At 42.7% G+C, this 20,546-nt stretch overlaps 1 protein-coding gene and 2 long non-coding RNA genes across 3 annotated transcripts in view; 1 reads left to right on the top strand and 2 right to left on the bottom strand.

The window, feature by feature from the left end:
- The first annotated feature begins 1,216 nt into the window (after nt 1–1,216).
- The window catches only part of LOC146441708 (uncharacterized), a 61,473-nt gene continuing 42,143 nt past the window's right edge, over nt 1,217–20,546 (top strand). Inside the window, exons 1-2 of the long non-coding RNA XR_014850021.1 lie at nt 1,217–1,382; nt 1,846–1,946. This is a non-coding gene — a long non-coding RNA (uncharacterized LOC146441708). The remainder of the gene's footprint in view (nt 1,383–1,845; nt 1,947–20,546) is intronic.
- Nucleotides 6,421–8,675, bottom strand: LOC146441710 (uncharacterized). Its single transcript, XR_014850478.1, has 3 exons — nt 8,547–8,675; nt 6,984–7,092; nt 6,421–6,912 (listed from the first exon to the last, which is right to left on the bottom strand). It is a non-coding gene; the product is annotated as an uncharacterized LOC146441710 (long non-coding RNA).
- Nucleotides 19,574–20,546, bottom strand: part of INO80C (INO80 complex subunit C) — a 30,796-nt gene continuing 29,823 nt past the window's right edge. The window contains exon 5 of the mRNA XM_085052249.1: nt 19,574–20,288. Coding sequence (XP_084908375.1) covers nt 20,157–20,288 — 132 coding nt within the window. The 3' untranslated portion in view covers nt 19,574–20,156. The remainder of the gene's footprint in view (nt 20,289–20,546) is intronic.

Below are 20,546 nucleotides of genomic sequence, written 5' to 3'. Positions count from 1 at the left end.
GACATAAAATACAAGATAGATATTGATACCAACCCCATGTTTGCTGGGATCTGAAAGGAGAAAACCACTAAGGGAAGAGGGGCCTGTAGCAGATTGGAAGCTGATCCCTGTGACTGCAGCATGTACAAGATGCCTGAGTACCTTTGGGAATATAGACCCTGGTGTCTGTGTAAATAGCGTGCTGCAAAAACAGTACCAGGGTCTATGGCATCTCTTTCTGTCTATCCATGCCCAGTTTCTACCAAAGTAAGCACAGGTTAGTAGTTATGGGAAAGCAACTTTTTACTGAGGGCTTTTGCAGGCAGCTTTTGGATGCTGTTCTAACACAATTCCCAGCAGCAAGTGCTGGAAGGACACAGGTGATCCTCCTGTGCCTCACCATTCTGTCAGCACTTCAGTCTGGATGCACACACAGGCAGTGGTGTCAAACAAGCATTGCAGCCTCATGGCAAGCTGCTTGTCTCCTTTTCAATATGGTGCAAACACTGGATGTCTAAGGAAATGGAAAGTCCTTCCTAACAACTGGCTTTGTCTCAAAATACTGTTTGTATGGATCTCCATTTTAGAAACCATATTTTCACCTGGCTCACAGGGAAGTCTTCATTTTCACTGTAGATGGAATCAAGATAGGCAGCTTCACAAACCTCATGAAAGTTTTATTTAGCAGGCAGACCAAGGCTATCACTGAGCACAGAAAATAATTTTTGAAAGGAGTAAAAACACTGTGAGGTGAGGCACCGGAATAAGTTGCCCAGAGAAGCTGTATGTACCCCATCTCTGGAAGTGTTCAGGACCAGGTTGATGGAGCCCTCATCAGCCTGGTCTAGTGGAAGCTGTTTCTGCCCATAGCTAGGGAATTGGAACTAGATTATCTTTAAGGTCCCTTCCAACCCAAATCATTCTCTGACACCTTCTGGTTTCTGTGCCTGTGCTGGTATTCCACACTGAGAATAACTGATGGTCCCTGCCTGACTCCTAGGTCCCCTGCAAAGCTCTAGCAGCCTTCCTGCAAGCTGTTGCTTTAAACCTAGACAAAAGTGAGCAGCTGCAGCCTTTTGGGGCTTATTTGGTAACAGCTGCTGCTTGCTAGTGTGCTCTCCCTCTCATCTTGCAAGTATTCCTTTCCTTTTTTCCTCCTTTGGGCTCATTTCTTCTTTCCTTTTCATACCCTCTGCGATTTAAGTGAATTGGTCATGAGAAAAGTTTGGTGGAGGACGCAGCAACTTTCTTTCCAGCACCCATATGGGTCTGTGTCCCAGGACACTTTGTGAAGCCCTTCAGCCCTGTCAGAAGATAAAAATTTGTAAAGCACCGAGTACCACTGTGCTTCTCTGCTTTATCTTCCTCCATCCTATGCGTGCCATGCGGTCACTGGTACGAAGGTGGGTCCATGAGCAAAACCTTCTTCCCCTAAACCTGATCTAGTGGAAGGTGTCTCTGCCCATGACAGGGTGATGGAAATAGATCATCTTAAGGGTCCCTTCCTTCTGTGATTCTGTGATTTCTCCCCTCTGTGCTGGCAGTCCCATCTGCAGACAACCCCCAGTGCAGCCATGCCAATGCCATCTCAGGGGAAATCTCTGCACTGGCAGATTGTTCAGTAGTGCCTTTCCTTGCCAAGCCCCTGAGTGTGCCAGTCACTGGTGAAAGCTAAGTTTTGAAATGCTTTTCTTCTCTTTCTGCCAACACAACAGATGAGATGGTGGTACTCTTAGTGATATTTTAGTAGTTAACAAATATTATGTGTGTGCGAAAACGTTGAGAAAAATCCTACACAGAAATGAGATGGTGTGTAACGTATGCCGTCCTTTACAGCACCTTTTAATGATTTTTTTTTTAAAGCAGTCTGTGGAACTGGAGAGTAACAGAGGAAGACAGGACAAGCTGAAGAGCCAACTGAAAGGAAAATCTTCACATTTGTGGCTACCAGAGCAAAAGGCAAAAAGGTAGGATTGCATCTATGTGGTTGTTAATCTTTTAACCACTTGCATTGACTGTAATGGGACTGCTGGCTCAGTCTGTGCCACTGCCTATTGGACTGTCATTTCCTAAAGGTGGAAGGGGACATTAGAAAGCTCTAGAAATTCAGGGAGGTGGAAGCCAGACTTAGGCAGACTTTAGCAGGCTTGTACTCCAAATGGTTTGGCTCCAGGCAAACCATGGAGGGCTTGTGCTGCTCTGCATGCAAGTTGGCCCTCATAACCCCTTTCTCCACCCTGTGTCACTCCTCTATGAGACCAGCCCAGCTTCACCACCAACTCACATACAAAAAACCAACTCACATACATGAAAAAGAGCAAACACTGCATTTTTTTGCTGAAGCAGCTACCTGCTTAGTGTTCAGAACAGTGGCTTCATTTCCATAATGTTAGATGGCATCACCTTAACCTTTAACAGCACATGAATCAAAAGTTGTCAGCTTTTCCTCTTCTGCCATGAGCCTTGTGATTCTTGCCATGTGCTTTATTTTCTTGTGGTTAACCCAAGCTTGCTTGCAAATTTTTCCGCCTTAGAAATGTCCATCATTTCCTGTGCTCTTTAACAACAGAGGAATGCCAGCCAAGGCAGGCAGTCTCTCCACACAGCCTTTGCTCATATACACTGAGGTTGCTCTCTGTAAACAAGGTCATTGCCTCTCCCTGTCTCGAAGGAAACTGCAACAAGACTCAGCTTTGTGCCCTTCTCTTAGCAGGAGTGGGGGATTGGGAGGCTAGAGGGAAAAACTGGCTTGAAAATGTCAGAAAAAAAAAAACCCAAGCCCCAAACAACCAAAAGAGCACAACAACTTTTTTCACCAGTTGTTGAAAAAAGAGTCTTATATACTTATGTGGAAATTTTCCTGTTACTGTTATTATTTCAGCTTGTAGTTGGCCACGGGAAAGTTTCCAAAGAAACCAGTACTCTGGGAAACCTTTTGTTTTCCAGAAAGGCTGTTATTCAAAAGCAATTAACATAAAAACATTAAAATTGTCTGACTTCAGAGACAGAAGAATGGAGGAAGGAAATATGAGAGAGTGTGTGTGTGCATACAGGAGGGAATACCGCAGTCTGGAGTAATGCAGGAGGCAGGAAGAGACAAGAGGGCTTGGGTCAGCATGGGATAGGTGCAATTGCCAAGGGGGACCAGGATGGTGAGACCCCAAACCTGTAGGATGCAAGAGCTGGGAGGTCAGCTTGGGGCTGCTGTGACCTTGGAGGGCAGCACAAACCAAGGACAGGTGTGGGGCCTGGGGCAGCAGGAGTCCCAGGAATGAGGGTGGAGATGCCCAAGTGTCTCTCCATTCTTCAGGCCAGGTATGAAAAGTGTGTTATGTGTTCTGGCAGCTCTAAGTGCCTGTTGTCATGAGATACAGCTGTGGTTTCAAGACCAGGCTTGTGCTCCCAAATCCTCTTACTTCCCACCAACAGTGCTGGGTGAATGCACTGGCAGCAACAGTGTTGAGGGTTTTATTTTACATTTGTACTGTGCAAGTTTTCTCCACCATTTCTCCAGTGGGTTTTGAACCAGCTGGCTGATTTCTGCCTCACTGGAGAGGGCAGAGGGTCACTAGATATTAAAGTACTCTCTGCTTGTGTGGAGATGGAGTTCGATCAGAGGGAGTTTCCCGATGCCCCAAGGCAGATCTCTCTGCCTTTTTCAAAAGAGCACAACTACTTCAAAGTGTGAACTGCACCATATGCAGCCTGAAGTAAGGTGTTTTCTCTTGCAAAGGAGGTGCCACAGCTATAAATGTACAGATTATGTTTTTAGGCCTTTTGATGTTTCTATCCATTTTTCCTCCTCCTATGTTACCTCATCCCTGACCCTGCTCATGTCCATGTGTGTCACTCTCAGCCAGACAGAAATGTGGAGATCTCAGTCCTCCTCAAGGGGGACCCAGGGGACCTGGGAGTCAGCCAGAGGTAACGTTACAGGCAGGACACCCAGGGAAAGGAGAAGTGGCAGCAAATATTGGGAAGGTTGATTTTCACTGTGAGTGGGAGAGATGAACTGGAGGTGCTGGGGTAAAAAGGAGGGATGAAGGAGTTGATTAAATATCCCAAACTAGCCAGGATTCCCAACATCAGCAGCACTCAGAAGAGCCTACCTGTGCTCCAGAAGCACATTTGGAACTGAAATCCACAAAGACCTTTGATAAATAAAAGTCTGAAATGCAAAAGCTTGTTCTAAACTAGACAGTAGTCTCACCTAGAGAGGAGGGGCAAAAAGCATTACATAAAAAGGCAAAAAGGCATGTGAGCAGGGCCTACAGAGCAAAAACTCACTTCAAAAAAGGGTCAGGGCAGCAAGGTGTGCCAGTGGACGGGGAGGAGGCATCTGGGACTGTACTTCTCCTGCCACAGAAGGAGGCTTTGTAGGTTTTCAGGGCAGCATTTCTGTGCTGGTGTTTTCCTGTAAGCCTTCCCTTCCATCCAAAGGGCAGAATAAGCTTTTAATAGATCATCAGTAGCTGGTACAACAGTGTCCCCCCCATTCCATCCTTCTGTCTGTTTCAAGATCAAATTTTAATTGAAACAAGATGTGTCAGACAGGATAAGTGTCTATAAATAGGTTCTAAACTGCCACCTTAAGAGGAATGTATGTGACCCAGTTCAAATACCAAGATGAAGAAAGAAAAATCGTTAAACACATAGTCCCATTGGACACAGGAAGGTCTCCTTATAGATTGTTTTAATCTTTGGCAGATACTTATTTGGGCTGGTTCCAGCAAATGAGAACTTATTTTCTGCTTTGGTGCCCAGTAAATGCATTTTGATAATAGATTCCATTCATATCACACTTTGTATTGTCATTGAATTTATGGCACAGATAATATGCTTACTAGTTTCTCCTTCTTTTCCAATTTTCAAAGAGTTTAATTTATTTACTCTATTACCTGATACGCAGAAGAGATTTTGTTGGGGGTTTTAACCATATCCTCATTTGAAATATGTAATTTTTGATGGTATAATATTCTAGGTTGAGCAAATGATTTATCTGAGAAAGCATTTAGAACATTGTAGAGGTCGTGAAACACATGCAGGGTGTTTAAACTTCCAGTTGCATTTATATAACACAGCATATAAGTTGTCTGAGCCCCCAGAAGATTACCTGTATAAGTAGCAAAGGCAGACAGGATTCAGCTTTTGTTATTCAATCTCTTTTCAACATATGAAATGCTTTTCCAACAGCTGGTTATGTAAAGCAAGGTTTGTCAAGGTTATATATTCAGTACTTGACTCTCGGCACTGCATATTTCTTATTTGTTATTTGCCTCACTTTTTGAGGGCTTGTATGTATCATTCTTACAGCTGAAGTTCTGCAGAAGCATGTACATTTTGAGGAAATCATTTATTTGAAGCATAAATATGTTTTCACGATAAAAAATACAAAGCTAAGGGTGCATTATATTTTAAGTATGCTTTTGCAAGTTTAAATAAATGAAACACAGACTTTTAAACTTTATCCATACTCACTGAGCTTGATGCAGAATTACTATAGATAGCACTCGGAGCCAGCTACCATTTAAAGGCTAATAACAGCAGTGCTGTGTTTCTAGAGGTTTTATCAAAATAAACTGCTCCTTATCTGTTCTGTGAAGCTATGGAAAGTTATTGTATACAACAGTGCTGGCTGTTTACACACACTCTGCAGAAATTTTCAAATCTTTTTATACCAGGCAATGTTCAGGTTGGAAAACATTTCCTCACTGAAAGAGTGGTTAAGTATTGGAACAGGCTCCCCAGGGAAATGGTGGAGTCCCTGGAGGTATTCAAAAAAGTAATAGATGTGGTGATATGGTTTAGTGGGCATGGTAGGTTCAGTTGAAGGTTGGACTTGATGATCTTGGAGATCTTTTCTAAACTTAATGATTGTATGATTCTATGGAGTTGCTTGGAATCTAAGTACTTGCATTGCATCAAGGTTAAGAAAACACATACTCACCAGTTATAAATGCAGACTGCAGGCCTTAGCATTCAAACTATAGGTAGCTTTTTTTTTTTTTTTTTGGTTTGGTCTGTTTTTTGTTTTGTTTTTGTTAAGTTGACTGGTAGATTTAGAAATAACACCCTAATGGAAGCTGTGAGTTTTTAGTATCCTAGGCAGTCTCTAGCATGAGAAGGTGCAGAGCTTGTGTTACAAAATGAAATATAAAGTTGCCTCAAGCCACAGACAGCAAGCAGTTTGTTTTGATAAGGTGTTTGGGACAGGCTGACAGTTTAGTTCACGGACTTTGCTCTTGCTCAAATTTGGGCCCTTATCTTGTTTCTAATGAATACATCCTAGGATGTGTTTTAAAACTTGATAGCCTAAAGACCAGGGTGTAAAAAAGCAGGATAAAGGGACGGGTGGTTCAGAAGAAAGAGAGGTCCTCTACCTGAAAGCACATGGTATGTCTCCTCTCCTTCAAGCATTAAACATACATTCTTTAGCGGAAAAACAGAGAAGACAGAAATCTCAGGAGACAACAGTCTGCCCCTGTTTGAGTTTCTCACCAGCTTGGAGACTTCTCTCTGAGCACCATATCAAAGGGCACCAATTGCTTCCATCTCATCATGGGTCTTTGTGGTGGTAAAAGGTGAATGAGAGAACTTTGAGCTAGGTGAGGCCTGAAGTTCTCAGGAACCGAGAAGATCCCTGGAATCTTGGACCCTCTTTTGCCTCTTATACACCTGAAGTGCTGTACATAGCCAGCTACACCATGATAAAAAACAGACAACCCAATCATAGAACTAGTAAATATATAAAATAATATGAACTATGTGCCATATGAAAGAAAGCATCTGTGTGTACCTTCGAGCTGGCACTTGTATTTTAAAGCAGTAAACTGACCTGTTCACACCTTTTGCAATAAAAAACTCGAGGTATATATGTACAAGGCAGGACTTGGAGTAGATTTCTTGAGCAAAACATTGTCTTGGAGGGTGTATCTGCAAGCACAGAAAGAATGTGTGTATTTTCAAGTCTGAACTGCACGTCCAGCATTATATGGGGTACTTACTTTTGCAAGAGGAAGGAAGACTGGTGAATTTTCTACAATTGACTCTCTCCATGTATCTCCTTTCAATGTCTTATTAAATTTTCCAGATAATTTTTGCCTCTGTAAGAATCTGGGTACAGAATAGAAACCATATTGTTTAATTCGGGTGACCAGCCACACAGCGCATTTGAATCCTGACTAGTACTATTCAGCAACCCATAGGCAAAAAATGCTTTTATTGAACCTCTTCACCACATGGTTATAAGAAAAGACTGTAAAAAATGTTATCCATTTGTGGTTAGAAGTATCAAGTACTACAAATTACACTTACTGAATACTTCAGTTACTGCACTTGGCAGTGAATTTGCTTTAACTCCAGGAGAGCATTTCAAATGAAATCTTTAGAAGAGATTTGAACCAATTGTGCAATACTGGACTCTTTGTTCCTCATGCCACAGTCCTGCTCCCAGCCCCAGATTCACTGTGCCTACCATGAAATGCATTCTATTAAGAAAACAAAAAATTTGAACAGCTCCTAACTACAGAAGCCAGCAAAGCAGCTAAGCTATTTGGGATGAAACCACCATGAGACAACTGCAGTTCCAGCAGGATTTGGCTCGAGTATCATGTGGGAAGCTTTTTCCCTGCCAGACCAGTGATGAAAAAGAGACAGGGGTTGAGGGGGACACAAGTTCCAAGTTGTGAATCACCTCTTGTGTTGGCCAAAGAGGCTGCAGACGGAAATAGGAGGGAAGCGACCACTGAGGCTGAGCTCTGCAGCCTTACTTTCCCTGGTGCCCACTTGGAAGAACTGTGCTTTGTGTCTCTCTCTGAAATATGCCTTCTCACACAGCATTTGCCATCATTAATTGGAGCATCTCCCTCCTGCATCCTAATCAAACAGCGCTGGCAAAGCAGAATCAGTATTAAAAGCGATGTCTGACATGTGCTGGCCAATTCAAGCCATGAATTGGTTGCCTCAGGCCTGGCAGGTAAAGTCTGTTTAATTTTATTCAGAAAAAAATTATTAACAGCAGTGAAGAATGTGTAGACCATCCAGAAAAGGAAAGAGCCCCTGTTGCTCTCCCTGTTGCTGAGAGAGAGCTTAACTCTCCATTTCTGTTTTTCCCTCAAATACATTTAAAACATTGATACTTTCTGCCACTGGAGGAAAATGCCACCATGTAAAAGATGGCAGCAAACATGTTAAAATTGGTGTTACACCAAAAATCAAGAAGAGGTGAAAAACAGCTGAGAAAGAGGAGTTCACAGTCAAAACTGCACACATCCAGAGGTGCCCCATATCTTAGCAAGTATATCTTTCAGTCAGGGAGTTCCCACTGCAGGGCACAGGAACCTATCCAGCTCCATGCCAGACCCAAATGCCCTGCAACAGGAGTCAGCAGGCAGTGGGATTTTGGTCAAGCCTGCAGTGGAAACCCATGTCAGCCACAAAGTGGCTTCCAAGTCTGGGTTGTAATTTTCCCCAAGTGTAGTACAGAAATGAGATTTTGCTGCAAAAAACGTTGTTGGGGGCCTGGGCTGATTTCTCAAGGAATGCCAGGGAGCCGCACAGGTACTCACTGAGTGAACTTCACTAGAATTTAATTCCGGCAAAGGGTCTGCTTTTCACCCTGTTTCCCAACCCCTAGAGAAACCACTGGGGAAAGCAGGAGCCTTTGCAGCAAGTCTGACCCTGCGTCGCAAAGCTGGAGCCACCTGTGTGTGTGTCACCGCGGCCGTGTCCAAGCCAAACAGCTCCCGCTTCCTGGAGTCCCCGGCCGCGGGGAATGTCGCGGTGGGAGCGGAAAGCGGCTGGGGCTGTGCGCAGCGCCCGCGGTGAGCGGCTCGGATGCAGGGATGCTCCCGGGAGCTCATGGCAGCAGATGGCTCGGGCCTGAGCTCCATGGCAGGGGAGAGGCGCGGAAATGGGGGAAGGGAGGGTTTTTCCCCGGAAACTTATCTGTCTGGCAGATACCAAGCCCAGCATCCGTGTGCTCTGGGAGGTTCAGATAGTCGTGTTACACCACTGGTTCAGCCCCTGGGCTCCCCAGCTGCTTGGCTTGGGTGGGTTTGGCGGATAGTCCTGAGTGAGCCTACTGGAAAAGTTTAAAGGGTATTTTCTCAGTTCTTCCCCCTTCCACACCCCCTGCCAAGGCAGCAAACCTCTGTTTCCTTTCTCAGAAACTGACTGAAGCAATGAAATATAATGGTTAATATAACAAAATGGCTTTTCTCTGGAGAAATATGTTGCAGATTGGACGACAGTCATGTTTCTTTCCTTTTTCTGTTTTTCTCCCTCTTAGCTGTGCACATACATTTTTTCTGTGGCAGGGTTCCCACCACACGGTGCTGTACTGGGGCTAGTCTAGAACAGGACAGAAGATATCCTGGCAGCAGGATAGAAGCATTCCCCCTGTATGGAGAGAGAGGAGAGAGGGACTACATACCTCTCTAATTTTCTTGTCAGCATATAGCTGGTGATTTAGGTAATAAGACACACTGAAGACGTGTGTATGTCTTTTAATCTAAGATCATCAGTATGGTGTGTATGAAATATTGGCTTTAGTGAGCTACACTGGCTCTGGATGGAAGTGAAAAGATTTTGCAGTGCTTCTACCTAGCCTCAGTTCACCCAGCCTGGCTCCCTGCAGGATAACTTGTTTTAGGCTGGATTTATTAACAGAGATGCCACCTCCTTGCAAATCTCAGTAGCTGCTTGATTGCTTTTTAGCATGAGAGTGCAGAAAAACATTCTAAAACCATGATATCTCCAGAGGCTTGTGGTAAGAAAACAATGTTAATTTGCCCAATCTAGAAGCAGAAAGATGAAAAAAGAGGAAAGTACACTGTGTTCTTTGTTCCAAATACCTGAAATTAGTGTCTTTGTTGGAGATAAGTGCTATAATTTGAGGTTTTTCTCTCTTGTTTATGGAGCAGTGCTGTTTTGCTACTACAGCACTGGTGCACCACACAGCACAGTCCACCTATTTGCACTTTTTAATAAGCAGTGAGTCTACTGTAGCTATTGCATTAACTGTGCATCCATGCTTTATTGTAGTTTCCAAAGGAGAGCGTGTCATATCAGCTTCTAGAAAAGTTCATGACAGCTGCCTGTGTCATGGAAAAATAAGATTTGATTTACAGAGGATGTAGGAAGCCAAAGTAAATATTAGAAATGTGTAAAGCAGTTATGGTGGTGTAGATTAGTACATATGAAGGGATGTGTATATCTCAGTGCTTGACATGATTGATTCTTACATTGAAAGGGAAGTCATTGGGTTATTATGTTTTTAGTTGGAAGTCCCTGCTGACAGCCTTGGAGCTATTTCAGTGTGCCACTCAATTAAAAATCTCAAAAATTTTGAAGAGTTGGGCCTGCATTCTGATCTCTCCTGAATTTAAAATATGGAAGGACAAGTAACAAGAGAGGAAATGCTAAACTTTGAAAACTGTGCCTCTCAGCAAAATATGCTGGTGTGTACACACAGCACCTCTTGGTTGAACCACCTACCTCGTGTTGAAAAAATATCCCACCATGAGATGTAGATGTGATGGTAGCTGGGTGCCAGGACCATCTGGAAGGCAGGAGGAGAGCTTGGTGAGCCAGTGAGTCTTGCAAAGTCTTTGAGGTACTCTCACCTCTCTCACACATTGCAGACAAAGAAGCAGGCAAAAAGCTGCAAGTTACTTAAATCAGTCACTGAGACACATACAGTTAGCTTGGTTATGAAGAGAGCATGAATTATCATATCCTACGCTGTCATTTAAACATAAACATTTTCCAGCACAAACCCCATCATTATGTCTAGATATTAAAAAGAAAGATTGTGTTTTGTTTTGTGTTTTTTGTTTGGTTGGGGGTTTTTTGGTGGGGAAGTATTTTTGGTTGGTTGTTTTGGGGTGGTTTTGGTTATGTTTTGTTTTGGTTTGTGGGGCTTTTTAGTTTGGGGGGTTTTGTAGGTTTGTTTGTTTGTTTGTTTGTTTTGGGGTTTTTTTAAAATCTGTTTTGTTTTGTTTCTTTTGTGTTTTTACAGCATTTTAAGACTTTTAGACTTGTGAAGAGGTAGGTCCAACTTGTGGTTAAATCATGCAGACGATAATCTTGCTGATCTCAGGATTTTCCAAGTATTAATACACACATCTGGATTTCTCCAAAATCCCACAAAACTTCAAAAACATTAGACTCATTTCACCTTTCCCCAGATAACCAAGATGGCCATAAACTGCTTGAGTGTCCTGGTCCTGGCAAGATTTCTTGCAATAGGCAGCCTCTTGAATAGCTTTTAGTGGCTTATTAGCAACTTCAGGTATTATATTTTAGCAAATGAAATCAAAGTTTATCCCCTAGATTTTGCCTAAGTAAAATAAATAATTTATAAGTTGCAACTCTATGTCATGCAGATGCTTTTTTCAATCGTGTTGTTTATATAACACAGTGCCATTAAAAAGGTAATGTAGAGTGGGTTCTGTATGGAGATGTGTATAAATTTGGAGACAAGAAAAAGAAATCTCCCAGTAAACCCTGGCACTCTTGTGACTGTGATCACCATGCCATCCCCAGCACCACTTCCTCCACGAGCCTGAGGCCAAGGCTGGAGGTTGGTACCTTCTGGCTGCATAGCTCTGGATGTGGGCTGGTCTAGATGAGAATCAGTTTTAGCAGAATCAAATGGAAATCTTTACCTAGAGATAAGCCTGAAGTGCTCATGCACTATTAAGTTCCTGGCAAAATTTACATTGCATATATTTACACTCAGGGTTTGTACATACATTTACACTCAGGGTTTGTAGATATAGTTACAGTGTGACAAATATCCCTATCTAGAAAAGCTGGCAGGAAAGAGACAGTAAAAGAACAGATTAAGTGCCTATGTGCCTTCTTGAGTGAAGTCTGGAGGGTTTCAGCTTGGGAATGTGTCTTTTTTTTCATTTACTTGAGTTGGTTTAAGTTTCTCAAGTGGTAACTGCAAACCTTGGGCAGCAGAAATACACTTGCTGAAATATGCTTGTCCTATATTAGGACAGCTGGCTGGCCCCAAGGCAAGCCATTTTTTATTTTCAGGTGAAGCTTCTGGCTTTGTCCCACCCTGGCATTTTGTTTATCCTCTGCAGAAGTCTGTCCTTTTTGGCAACATGGGCCATTAGCTTTCCTCTTGTGGTTTCAGCTTTTCTTCTTGCTTTTCACTTGGGAGTTTCCTTCTTCTAGTGGTTTTCTCTTTTCAGCAAGCAGTTTCTGCAGATCTGCAGGTGTATGCCACTCATTCTCTATAAACACCTTCCTTTTGTTAAATTGGTCGTGTATATTTCAGTCCTCAATCTTAAGATGAACATCACAGAGTTGTGGTGGTTTGTGAAGGGTTTTGGTTGCTTGCTTATTGGGATTTTTGGAGCAGGGAGGGGCAGTGAGAGGTGGAGGGAATCACATCTCCTAGGGAAGGTGCTGTTACTAATTATGCCTTGGAGATTATGACTTCATGGCTCAGATATAATTACTACTTGATCAAACTCATATGTGCTATTTAGGACAAAAGAAAGGCTCTCCTTCTGTATGACCCAAAAAACCAGCTGTTACTTCAAATTTTCATGTGCAGGGGTTCAGGAAACTGCATCTATAATTTTTATGTGTCCTAATATCCTCTGAACCCCTTCCCAAAGCTGCCACGTCTGCAGCCCCCCTCTTACTATGACTTTGCCACCTACAATGATACAGAGGTGCAAAGGAGTACTTTTAGGACACCTTACTGCTGCATTCTGGCTGTCTTTTGAGAACTTCTTAGAAATGTATGTTGTAGGACAGGATTTTTAACCTTGTCCATGTCTTATTCAAGTTGGCAAAAGCTGTAGGTAGAGGGTAATGAAGCCCAGATCATGAAGGTAATGGGGTCATGGCCTCAAAGGCAGAGAAGTTCAGGGAGAATGACAAGAGGCCCCCTGTCTGACCTTGGTTACTTTCCTCCTCTATTTCTTATGCTTTCACCACCTCAGATCCAGTGCTGGGAGCAATACCAGGTGCCTTCTGGTGACATGAAGTGTATGTTGTGTGAGCTGATCAGATGGTAAAGGTGTTGAGTCAAAATCCACTGAATAAGTAAGACTCATTCCTAAGTCTTCAGAGAGTTGCAGGTCCCCAATAGGATCTGGGCTGGGTTTAGACAGTCTATGTCCAAATCTGCATTCCTCTATCCTCACACAGCTGCTGACTGGATCCTGGGTGGTTATTAAGATAGCTGAAGCTGTGCCTTTGAGCATTCCCAGACCCCTATCAGCCTCAGCAGAACTGAGCAGCTCAGTGCCAGGGTCTGTCCCCCAGCAGCAGATGCAGCTCTTGCAGATTGCACCTACAAAAAGGCCGTTGTAGGCTGTTGTTTGAAGTCCAGCAGGGATGCTGCTGCAGCTGCTGCAGTTTCTGTTCTCCTTGTCTCACCACCCGGGGTGAGGATGCTTCTCTGCACCCTGCCTGGTCCTCTCATATGGGCTCAGTCTCCTCTTTCAGCTAACGGATTCAAAGAAGCTCTCCTGTCCTCTGGGGAATGTCTGAACTTCCAGAATCTGTTAAGTGCAGTAAGGAGTGTGTGTGAAAGGTGAAAGAGCAGGATTCCACTGCTTCTGCCAGAAATGGCCCCTGTGGCTTATGCCTATTTTTTTTATAGATATAAACAGACCTTGGGGTGACAGTCACTAGCTAAAGGCTCTGAAGAGGTCTCTGTGTCCCAAGCATTGTATACAGGAAATGTACAGGAAGAATGGCATTTGCACTCTCTCTCCCAGTGTGATGCTTCAGAAGGACATTTCAAGGTCCACAGAGAATCTGGCTTCCAATTAATTACTAGATAAATTATACCCATGAGAAGAAAGCTGCTGAAATAAACTGTTGCAGGGCTGCATTTCACAGTGGGGTTCAATGTGCTGTTTCCCATGGGATCAGGAAGCATGGGGCCAAACCTGGGTACTGACATGAACACCTCGTACCTCACTAAAACGGTGATAGTAATTCTCAGTTTACAAAGCTCATGAGAAGAGCTCACATAACACTGGAAAGGAGTTGCTGGTACTTATTTCTTAACTCTCTGATTTTGTACAGCCTGGTAGAAGAGATGAAGCATAACAAATAAATCCTTGGTTCTTAGGGGCCAGAAGTGTTTGGTTGATTGTGCTTCACCATCAGCTTCAGTAACATCGACCCCTTTAATAGGAGAACAAGGCTTGTGCCTATCAGCTGCTGTCACTTGTGCACATGAGACTGATGGCAGCCATTGACTCCACATCACCAGCTATGACATATATATACCTTCTTGAAAGGTACAGTTTGAAGTAGTCATTTAAGCTCAGTTTATATTCTTTATTTCAAATATAAGGCTACCATAATGCCATATGTATTATTTCAGAGGATTACAGATCACACCACAGAGTGTTTTATAAATGATTTCTCTTCAACATAGCCTTATATTGTCAGGGCAATTGCTTTAACAGCCCCACTTTCAGTCCTTCCACCTTAGTGTAAGTCCAGCTCTTGCTAAAATTCCTGATATTACTCCTTCTTATGGGTATTATCAGATCTCACACTGCCTCTGTGGCAAGAATGAGATTTGGGCCCACAGACAGTTTATTAAAAGATCCTTAATTCTGTCCCCTCCCCATCATCTTTATCCATTAGTCATGGAACTAATGAGTAAACACACAGTATGGAGCAATGTGTGTGTGTTTATGGTGTCCTTTAGAGGCATCTCTTCCTGCTGGAAGAGAATCAAAAGAAGCTGCTGTCCCTCAGGATATAAGTGGGATCACAGCAAAAATTCAGAACTCCCTGTAACCCCTGCTTGCTCAGTGCCCAACTCATACCAGGTATCAGCCAAGCAGACCAGGTTTGACTCTCTGCTCACAAGGGTTTATTGCTGTACGTTTATCACATCTATGCAGTAGCACTGGATGCACACACATCCCTTTTATTTCAATATGATGAGGCAGGAAATGCTTTCTTCCTATGCATGGGTAGGCAGCTGTCTTCAGAAATTCCAAAACCAGATGCTGAGAACTTACTTGTGTATGATCTGTGCTGAGACAGAAGGACCCACACTATGCTTTGGTTCAAGACTTGCAGCGTAAAGGAACACTATTCACATAGGCTCTGACTTGTAAACAATTTTTTCTCTTGAGAGTAGTTTTTACATCCCAGATTGGGGACATTGGACGAGACTTCAGGTAGTCCACGAGCCAGATGAAGTTTTCTGGGGTGCAGTGCTGGGTGCATGGGAGTTAAGTAGCAGAGCCACAGCAGTCAGCATGCAATAGCTGAGGGGAGCTCTTGCCCAGAGGAGAACACGCTGGTAAACAGTAACTACAGCCAGCCCCAGCACCAACTTACTGTCTAGTCCAGTAGTACATTTTTTGTGTACAGATTATTGATTTTAGACTAAAGCATCAGAGGCAGCAGTGGTCTGTACACATGTGACATCATAGGTCACAAACTGTATGCAATTACAGAGGCACTACTAAACTACTGTAGTTTAAACAATGTTTGTTAGTTGTTATTATCTCTCCCAAGACATCAGTGCTATTGCCGTCTGTAGGCTGTGATTTACAATAGTGTAATCACCTGAAAATACTGGGTTTGTTAAGCTTCTCAGGTAATATAAAAACAAGTCAAGCAATACTTACAGATACCAAATGGACTTAAACAAAATGTTTTTCTTGCCTAAAGATGTATTATTTTACTATGTTCCACCCATCCACTCGCCAACAAAGTGGTCTTTCACTGGGAGACCCCTACTAAAATGAGAGAAATATAAAGGAATTTCTGTGACTTGTAATATTAGTGGTATGACCATCATAGTGTGACTGAATGCTCAGTAACAATACAACTACCACTTTGCTCTTGTTTAAAAGAGCACTAAGTCAGGGCTTTTCTCCCAGAACCTGACATCAAGTCCATGAAAGTCTTCTTCCTTGAAATGATTTAGAAAAACTATGTGCTATTTGAGAATGTAAGCCGTGCACATTGTTAGAGATTGTAAGAGGCCTTAAAATCCATTGCTATGTTTTCTAGTAATAAATTATTGTTGTATGAATTTATTAAAGACTACTTAGCCCTTCAGGAATATTATTGTATTCATGCTTTCCAAGGTTTTTTCTTAACATGGAGGACTTGGAAAAACCTTTATAAGCTTATACCAGTCAATTTTAGTTTGATATTTTTCACCAGTAAAAACTCTCCCCTTTGCTTACCTTCATTTTCGTCTGTCAAAGGAGATTAAGGCACATCTCCTTAGTGTGACTGTGACTCCTGTCCTCCATGGAAGCCCATACAGAGCACTTCCATAGGGATCCAGAATGCTATGATGGGAGAAAGCCAGGAAATACAAGACAGTGAAATGGAGGGGCTCCAAAATCAGCTGGCCAAAGGCCTCACTGAATTGAATTTTGCAGCTTTCCAGGATGTGGGGCCAAGGTCACTCCTTACTTCAGTTGCAGCAGAGGGAAGGGCTGGGGCAGGAAGTTTCCACGGGCACACACCTGCTGTTTGAAACAGCAGTGAATAATCAAGGGAAGAACCCTGGAGCTCCAGCACTCTGCTTTCCCATCCACTAAAGAGCATGGAGGCAGCAACTGCAGCTGTTGATTGCTTCATTCCTCTCATGGCTCCCAGCAGACCCCTTCCCTTGGGAACAGCTGGTTCCACAGTCCCTGACCCCATGTGGCCAGCCCCTGCTCCAGCTCAGCACAGTGTCCTCACAGCACCAGGGTTTAGGCCACACCAGGCATGTCAGCTACACTGGTTCTGCTGCACTGGGGCACTGTTGCCTGCTTTGTCCTGGCCTTTGGGACCAAGCAGATCCACCCACTTGTATAGCGTAAATACAAGCTACTCCACTCTTAAATAAAAGCAGAAAACCCCATAGTAGGCTGGAGAAAACCCCCCATGTCCAGTGTTTGCTGGACCAATGGTGTGTGTTGGGCAGGGAGCTGCACAGGAAACCAGGAGCTTGGCCTCTGGGATAGGGCAAATGAGGCATGGAAAATGTGCTTTCCACCTGCCAAAAAGACTAAGGCTGAAGCTTTGCCAGTTGGGCCACACCTTGAGAGTTGCTGGACAAGCTCACATCTCATTAATGTCAGTGGGATTGCTGTGGGCACTTAGCAACTGGTGTGCTGTAAGCCCTGACAGGGGGGTGGCAGAGGAACATCACAATGCAAATGCATGTGAGGCAGAAGCCATCCATGGTCTGTGTTAAGTAATGCTCTCAGGTGATACTTCCCAGAGAGTAATGGTTGTACTCTAGCAGATTAGTCCTCACCCTGACTGCTGGCTTTCTGCTTTAGAGATATGGCAGTACTATTAGCCAAAACACATTCTCCCCAAGTCTGAAATGGTATTCATTGCTGCTTCTCTTTTCAAATGCTTTTCTTTTGTCCTCTTTTCAATTTAAATACAGCTTATGTATGTTTATCTAGATAATATCCTGTAAGTAGTTTTCCACATAAATGTACTTCTCAATTTTCACTTCTTCTAAAGCTGTCAATAAAACATTTTAAAACTGCTCTTGGGCACAGATAAGCTTTTCACTTATCCATATTTTCTCTTATATACAGCAAGGGAGGTACTGCTCAGTTCTCTCACAGAAGGCACTGATGAGAGCAGCAGGTTCACGTGCTGTTTTCAAAAGGAATCCAGCAGGATTCAGTGCCATCGCACATGTTGGCCACTAGATCTGTTCTGTCCTAAACTTCCTGCTAAAACAAATCTGGTTTGATTGTTCCACATAGTAAATTGTTGTTGATTGATGTAATGCTGAATGGTGCTGGTGGCTGATTCATCACACTGGGCTTGACAACTGCACAATCTAATGAGTAAAAGGGAGGTATTACTGACTAGGAAAAAAAGCTCAATAAAGGAAGAAACAAGGAAGGGAAGAAAAGGGAATCTAGTAGCCATCATATAGCTACAGAACACTGAGAGAAGAGTCACTAATGTTTTTGCCAAATTTAAGATATATTGGCTTTTCTGATGCTGATTTATACAGCAAGACACTTAGACTTTGAAAATACAATGCATCTACACTGCATGGCAGAAATTAGCTGAGAAGCAACATCTTAATATAGAGTGCAGGAGTGCATGGAGCACTACTGATGGTGGAGGAGCCTGGGCTCCTACACAGTCATTCCCAAAGAATGTTAAAAATATTTGTGGGAGAGAACAAGCTTGTGAAATCGATTTTCTGAGCTGCTGTCAGCTTATTTAAAACAAAAATGATCTTATAGCATTTCTATGTGTTTTGTTTTCATATCAGTGTTAAGCTTATCTTATAAACACATGTTCATATGTAATGTAAGTTAAAAATATCCATTATAAAGCTCAATGCAAAGAGAATGTGGCTTGGATGCTTGCTGGCATGCAGAGAGATATCCTGTCTTACTCTTGTTTGTACTGTGATACAGTTGTAGTATTATCAGATATCTAGGGCTTTGAAGGATCTACTGTAAGCATGTCAAATACTATTAGAATTTGGTTTTGGCAATATTAGACCATAAAACCTGAGGAATGAGTCCCACTGATACACCCATAATGTATCCCATTATAATTTTTTCCTGTTTTGGAGTTGAAATTAAACTAGCATTAATAGCACTGCATATTTTTTCTTTCAATCAGAAAAAAAAATTATCTTAATTATTATCACAGCTACAGAAATGTGCATTCAAAGCACAGCTTAGACACTAACTAGTCACTGCTGTGCGCTGCTTGTGCAGGCAAAGAGAAGAGTGTGCCTTGCACAAGATCCTGATGTCCATGGTGGAGCTTGCTGAATCAGGAGTGCTGTGCCATGATCAATACCTCACCTCCCCAGTGACCTGGGGAGTCCAGCACTAACAGGCACAAGCCTTCCCCTTGGCACTTTTGTACACAGGAAAAGAGCATTCCCACAGCAATGGTAACTTGTGTGGCAGCCACCTCTACAGGATAGTTGATGGAGTGTGGGAGTGAAGGCTGTGTGACTGGGGTCTAGGAACAGAGCTTGAGCCTGAACCTGGAGTCCAGATTAAAACCTAGCAAGAGTTTAAGGCTGGGACAAAGACTCAGAAGTGGGAAGACATCAAATCAGCAGCTTGTCGTAAGAAAGAGGACAGGAAGAAAGAACAGGTGGAAAACCCTCTGCCCCCTTGCCCCTAGACTTAGTTTCAGGAAGTCATGGTCATTCTTATGTTGCCATGTTGGCATGGACTTGTCAGCTATGCCCCCAGAAAGAGTCCAAACTCTCTTTCAGTCTCCTTTTTCTAAAGTGTGACAGTGTTCAGCTGCTCTCAGTTATTATTTTGGTGCCTCATGGTGCTAAGTTCAGTGCTCTAATGTAGAAAGTCTTGCCTTGCTGAAGGCCATCTGGGTGTCAGAATGCCAACGGTCAGTGGAACTCCTGCTTTTTAGCATCCTTTTTAAACATCTGGAAAATTAGTACTTTTTCATACTAATTAGTACAAATGTTGTAATAACTAGAAAAAGCAGAAGAATAGTCAGGTTGTAAAATGAAGCACTCACAAACTGCAAAGTGTCATGATTAGGAGTATCCTGGTGATTTGATTGGACCCTGTTACACACATTCATCAGGATATCTTACAAGTAAATTTGAGTCCAACTTTATTTATGTTGGCAGTTATTTCAATACAAATATTTGTGTGAAGGGCTTCATTTCCACAGTGCCACAGAATCCTAAAAAGTCATTGCAACAGCATCACTTGCCAGGAATTCTTGCTTCATTCTACAGATGAGACAAACTTCATAGCCAAGTGACAAGCACATCTGGTAAGGCAGGTTTAGACATTGGGATATCTTGTTGCCATTTCCTTAATTCAAATGATGGCTTCTTCTGAGCCAGGGTAGTACATAAAATATACAGGGTGGAGATGAAATCCTGTCTTCACAGAAGTTAATATAAATGAGACATTATGGTACAGATACATATCCTTAAGGTCTAAGTTATTCTGTTCACCAAACCAAATTGCTAACAAATTGGCAAACTAACAAATATCAGCATTTATGAAAATTAAATCCATATGTTCTTCAAATGCATGTATCATCAATTACTTCCAGATGTAAAAATCCATGGATAGTTTTAAAGAACCTCAGTCCCACAGTCAGTTTCCATCATGATACTCCAAATGAGCACTGTTCACAAGCAATATATGGAACAATATTCAGTCTCTTCAGGAAACAATACTTGTTGCTTTCCTTAGAGCCAGGTATCCTGTAACCACATCTGAAGGGAGCATCCGAATATAGGCAAATTCTTCGATAGTACTAAATCTTAGCTTGCTCTGTGGATCTGTGTAATTTGCCTGAAAAAGAAACAGCGGTAGAGACACTATTCAAATAAAATTTCTAACCATAATAGTAAAATAAGTGTCTTAATTACAAGACCACAAACCAGTGAGTTTCTCTTCCTAGTAACAGCACTGCTGCTCTACCATGTGGCCACAAGTCTGTCTTTTTTCTTTCTCCTCATGTAAGAACTTATGAGAAGTTAACAGACCCCTATAAAATCACATTAGAAATGCATTAAACATAACAGAGAGCTGAAATAAGTTTCCTATAAA

This window comes from Lichenostomus cassidix, chromosome 2 (genome assembly GCF_008360975.1).
Source record: "Lichenostomus cassidix isolate B80296 chromosome 2, HeHo_3.0, whole genome shotgun sequence".
NCBI lineage: Eukaryota > Metazoa > Chordata > Aves > Passeriformes > Meliphagidae > Lichenostomus > Lichenostomus cassidix.
Note: the sequence above shows the minus strand (reverse complement) of the source record. Positions and strands in the feature narration are given on the sequence as shown.